The 6,000-nt window shown below is 33.3% G+C and overlaps 1 protein-coding gene across 1 annotated transcript in view; it reads left to right on the top strand.

The window, feature by feature from the left end:
* The first annotated feature begins 241 nt into the window (after window positions 1-241).
* Window positions 242-6,000, top strand: part of SYT16 (synaptotagmin 16) — a 99,538-nt gene continuing 93,779 nt past the window's right edge. Inside the window, exon 1 of the mRNA XM_023230076.2 lies at window positions 242-961. Coding sequence (XP_023085844.1) covers window positions 439-961 — 523 coding nt within the window. The 5' untranslated portion in view covers window positions 242-438. The remainder of the gene's footprint in view (window positions 962-6,000) is intronic.

Raw genomic sequence — 6,000 nt, 5'->3', positions numbered from 1 at the left:
TTCATTTATCCTTTTCACACTATTAAGGATGGTCTATGGGGACAGACTCCTCTCAGTCCACATGATCAGAACCCATTACTGCTCATGGAAGTTTTCCACATGGCTGTGGAGGTGAATAGGCATTGAAATAATCTACATCTAGGCTTTCACAGTCATTTTTATTTAACTATTTTAAGATTTCCATGATGATCCCTTTTCGTGTCCAAATGCTGTTTGACATTGTCTGTAGGTATCTGGTGATGGGCCTGAGGTTGTAACTTTAACAGGTGTAAGTATTTCTTTCCTCTGTTTCAGCTGGAAGTTTTGAGAGTGAAATATTCACAGCCATTAAGAGACCTCCAAATTAATTTCTCAACATGCTTATTCTATAGTTCACATTCAATCCAGAGCACTGAAGGAACTGAACAAGTGGACACTGTAGACATCAGATAGCTGACCATGGTGTTGGCCATGGCGTCTCAGGATGCTCAGAACTTCTTCCAGCCTTTCTCTTCCTGGATATCTCGGGTTTATGAAGCTCTCCAGCAAGCAGGAGATATGTTATCTGCTTCGCTGGTTAACATAAGCAAACAAGACTCTAAATTGAGTGACAAACTAGATCAGGACTTAAATAATATTCAGATTCAGGAAACATACTTTGAAGATGAAGAACAAGACAATGATTGGAGTCAAGAGGATGCAAATTCCTTGTTTCTTGAAGTGGATCATTTCTCATGTTGTAATAGTGATTTGCAGGACTCTGCCCAAAATTCAAGCCTCAGGCTTAGCCAACATGCAAAGGACTCATGTTCCACAATGTCCCAGTGGCCCAATCGGGCCAGTCATGACCACAAGTCACCACATGTGCTTTCTTCTATTGCGGAGGAAGAGCATCACCTTGAAAAGCAAAGAAGTGGCCTTCAACATGGCTTTGACAGCCAGCTCCCTGGTACTTTAGAAACTGTTAATGGAAAAAAGCAAGGTAAGCTAGCCAGTCATCATTTTATCTGCGTTCATCCAAAGAGTATTTCTACTTACTTTATTGTGACTTGTTTTTAGTTATCATGTGGATTTTATTTTTCTGTCTCTTTTACCTTCCCACATACTGGCTTCTGATTGAGAGATATAATCCTTAGGAATATTTTCAATATATAAAACTTTGGAAGATCCAAGTTTGGGAGTTCCATATTTCAAAACAATAGTTCTGAGCAAGTGAAATGGTGAAAACGAGTCTGTGGATTCTGTTTGAGAAGCCCCTTGTGCACATGTCATGCTTTTAAAAATGTCTTGTAAAATGTTCTTTTTTTCTTCTAGGTTAGGAATTTCTAGATGTTACTATATTATTCAGTGTGAAATCCTGTGCAAAAAGCCATACTTATTGCAGAATTTTTAGTTGATAACACTCCAAGAACACTTCTCACAGTGTTTCACTGAGACGTGATGTGAGATGACAGTGGATAGGAAATCTTTGAAATAAGAATAGCTTGATTTTCTTTTAGCTCTGAATGGTAAGGACACATTTAATAAAAACTGCCGATAAAGATTTATGCTGTGAGAACTGAGCACATATTGGGCCTTCAATAAATATATATTGAATATGATAAAAATGTAATTGACTCTCTAAAAGTAGCTGTGGTATGTTCCAGCATGAATTTCTCATGCCTCTAATACTGTAACCTTGAAGTAGGGACATTCCACCTGGTTAAGGGACAGAGGTAAATGATATGCACAGAAGGGATTTGGGTATGTGTGCATGGTGTGTAGTTGTAATGCACATATAAGTCACACAGATTGGTGAGTCATTTATGTGATCTAAAGACAAAATTATTAATGTCCCTCTTGTGGGAGAGAGCAGACTTTTCTGGAATACCTCATAGTCCCTTCATTCATTTTCCATGATTCCTATTAGCTTTGTCTTTTTAGGGAAAAGTTTTATTCAGATGTATGAAGTGTTGGCATATAAGGAAACACAATTTCATATTCTTCTCATGCTTTCTTGATACTTTTATTCAAATTAAGGTAACATTGAAATGCTAGAATAAATTAGTGAAAATTAGGTAGGTTGATATTCTTTCTGAACCTGATAAGCTATAGATAATTGCAATTTTGAGTCCTTTGAAACTGTCTGTAGAGATATTCTAGAAATATCTGGGCCAGCAGAATTTCTTAGATTTGAGTTGAAATTTTGGTTCCTATTTTAGAACATTCTTGAAAAGGTTGAACTATATTTGAAATTGATGTGAATTTGGCATACCGCAAATTTTGCTAATTTTTGTAATTGTAAAATCTAATGGCAGTAAAACAATTGTGTTCATTTGACCCTTCCAGAGATGCTTATTCACTAGATTGGAGCCTCCAGGAAGTCAGGGACCATGCCATAGATTCATTTGTGTTTTCTTAACAATGAGCACAGTGTTGGGTGAGAGATTAAATAATAATTAACAATGGAATAGCAGCAAGGAAAGCTAACAACATTAAGAGGTAGATGCTATTATTATTCTCACTTTACAGTTGAGAAAATTGATGGCGAGAGAGTTTGAGAATCTATCCAATATCCACATTTATTATAGGAAGAAGCAGAGCTTAGGCAGTCTCATTCTAACATTTACACATACACATATTCTCTCTTTTTTTCCTTTTTAAAGGTATAATTTACTATAATAAAATTCATCCTTAGTATATAGTTCTATGCTTTTTGACAAATAGACACCGTCTTGTAACTACCACAACCAAAGTATAAAGTGGTTTTGTTATGTCAGAAAATTCTCCTACATTTGTTTTTAGTCAGTCCTTTCCCTACTCCAGCCCCAGACACGTGTGGATACATTTTTAGCCTCTCCTGTTTTATCTTTTTCAGAATGTCATATAAATGGAATTACGCAGTTTGTCATCTTTTGAGTCCAGCTTCTTTCACCTGTCATAAAGTGTTTGAGATTCATCCATGGTGTTGTATGTTTCAGTAGTTTTCCCTTTTTAATTGCTGAACCATATTCCGTTGAATGAATGCACTAGTTTGTTGATTGATCAGTTGAGGAACATTTTGGTTGTCTCTAGTTTTATTTATTTCCAATATCAATGTCTATTATTTCTTTTTCTTGACTGATTACCCTGGATAGGGCTTCTATTATCATGTTAAATAAGACTGGTGAGAGTGAATATTCTTGCCTCAATCTTAAACAGTGTTAAATCCTTCAGTATTTCACTGTTATACTCAGTAGTTAGGTGCAGGCTTCTGCAGATGCTCTTTATTATGGTGAAGAAGTTCCCTTGTATTCTAGCTTCCTGAGAGTTTTTATCAAAAAAGGATGTTAAATTCTGTCAAATGCTGTTTCACATCTATTGAGATGATCATATGATTTTTGTTGTTTAGTATGTTCAAATAAATTACACTGTGTTTTGAAAGCTGAGCCAGTTTTGCATAGCTTGGATAAAATCCACTCGGTCATGTTATGGTATTCTTTTAATGTATTACTGGATTTGATTTTTTAGTCTTTGCTAAAGATTTTTTTCCATTTATTTTTATTAGGGATATTGTTTTGTAGTTTTCCTGCAATATCTTTGGTTCTGGGTAATGTTGACTTTATGAAATGAGTTATGAAGCGTTTTTCCTTTTCTATAGACTGGAAAAACTTGTGTACAATTATTATTTTTTAATGTTTGCTAGAATTTTTCAATGAAGCCTTCTGAGCCTGGCATTTTCTTTGTAGGAAGGTATTGAAACACAAACTCAATTTATTTAATAGGTATAAGAGGAACCTAGTTATTTGTTTTTTTCTTAAGTGATTTGTTGGCACTTTGAGTTTTTCAAAGTTTTTCATTTCATCTATGTTGTTGAAGTTATGGACATAGTAGTTAATTACTACTTTTTAAATGTTGTTAGGATTCATAGTAATTTCTCCCTTTATTTCCTGATATTGGTAATTTTTTTCTTTTTTTGTTGCTGATCTGTCTGGCTAGCGGATTATTTGTCTAGCCACCTACCTATCTTGTTTTTTCCAAACATCTCAATTTTGGTTTAATTAATTTATCTCTATTGTTTTTCTGTTCTTAATTTCATTAATTTCTGTTATTATTTTCTTGCTTTGGGAATAATTTGTTCTTTCTTATTTTCTATTATGGATGTATAATTTTTCCTCTCAGCAATGCTTTAGCTGTATCTAATAAGTATTAATGTATTTTGTTTTTATTTTATTCCATTAAAAATATTTTCTAATTTCCTTTGTTACTCCTCTTTACCGCATTGGTTATGTAAAAGTGTGTTGGTTAAGTTCCAAATATCGGGAATATTCTATATATTTTTCTGTTGTTGATTTCTAGTTTTATTCCATTATGACTTGAGCACATACTTTCTATTATTTTAGTTTTTAAAATTTAATTAAGGTTTGTTTTATTACCCTGTCCTGAATTGTCAAATATTTCATGTGCACTTGAAAAGATTGTATATTCTGTTACTGGAGAGAGTATTCTATAAATTACAAGTTTTTTGAGGCTATTTTTCAGATTTTCTAATACTTATTTTGTCTCTCGATTTTTTTCTTTTTTAGCCTACTGATTTTGTTCTGTTGATCAGTAAGGGAGGAGTATTGAAGTCTGTAACTCTGATTGTGGATTTGGCTATTTCTCTTTTTTATTTCTATCAGTTTTTGCTTTGTGTAGTTTGAAGCTCTGTTAGGTATGTACACATATTAGAAATATGTATCTTCTTGGTGAATTGGCCTCTTTGTCATTATGTAATGTACCATTTTTACCTCTAGTAATGTTTCTTGTCCTAAACTCTACTTTGATATTAATGCAGGTCCTCCAACTTTCTTTTGATTAGTGTTGACATGATATATTCTTTTCCATTCTTTAACTTTAAACCTATTTTATATGGTGGGTTTCTAGTACATAGCATATAATTGGGTCTTACTTTATAATCCAATATGACAAGCTCCCACTTTTAATTGGTGTGTTTTAACTATTTGTATTTAATACAATTATTGATATTGCTGAATTAAAATCTGTCTTCTTGCTAGATTCATTTCTGTTTGTTCCATCTGTTCTTTGTTTCTTTTATCCTAATTTTTCTGCTTTCTTTGTATTGAGTATTTTTATGATTTCATTATATATCCACTCTGGGCTTGTGTTAAAAAAGGCTTAATGTCCATCCTAGGATCCCTAATGCAAGGATCTTTAATTAACTTCAGTCTATCTTGAAATAATACTGTGCTGTTTCATGCATGGTTTGATGATGTTGCAACAGTATACTCTCAATTCTTCCTGCTTATCCTTTGTTTTACTGATGTCATGTATTTTACTCTTATACATGGAATAAACGTATAATATACTGATACTGCTTTGCCCTAGACTATTGATTATCTCTTAGAATGGTTAAAATAAGACCAAAAAAGGCTGAGGTGGGAGGATTGCTTGAGCCCAGGAGTTTAAGGCTGCAGTGAACTGTGATTGTGCCACTGCACTCCAGTCTAGGTGACAGAGTGAGACCTCGTCTCTAAAAATCATTTTAAAAAACCCCTCCTCAAAACCAAACCAAATTTAAAAAGATAAAAATATTACATTTACCTCATTTAGGCCACATGAACATATGTTGCTAATGAATTATCCCAACTTTTCTTCGAAAAATGCTTGACATCTATATTTAAAAATATTTTAGGTATTTTGATTTATTACCTTCGTTTATTCAGTTTGAAGCGTTCTTCATTTTAACATTTCTTATACTGTATATATGCTGCTAATCAATTATGTCAGCTTTTGTTTGAAAAATTTTCTCAATTATTTGAAAAATATTTTAGCTAGGTATAGAATGTTGGTTGACAGTTTCTTTCAGCACTTTAAGATTGCCATTTCACTATCTTATGGCTTGCTATAATACTTTCCTTTATTTTTCTGCATGTAATATGTGTTTCTTTCACTTGCAGCTTTCAAGATTTTGTCTTTATCTTTGGTTGTCAGTAGAGTGTGTCCAGGAGTGTTTGTGCATGGACATGCATGCATGTGTATGTTTTGGTATTTGTTTTTCTT

The sequence above is a fragment of the Piliocolobus tephrosceles genome, chromosome 6, assembly GCF_002776525.5.
Source record: "Piliocolobus tephrosceles isolate RC106 chromosome 6, ASM277652v3, whole genome shotgun sequence".
NCBI lineage: Eukaryota > Metazoa > Chordata > Mammalia > Primates > Cercopithecidae > Piliocolobus > Piliocolobus tephrosceles.
This window is presented reverse-complemented; position numbering and strand designations above follow the sequence as displayed.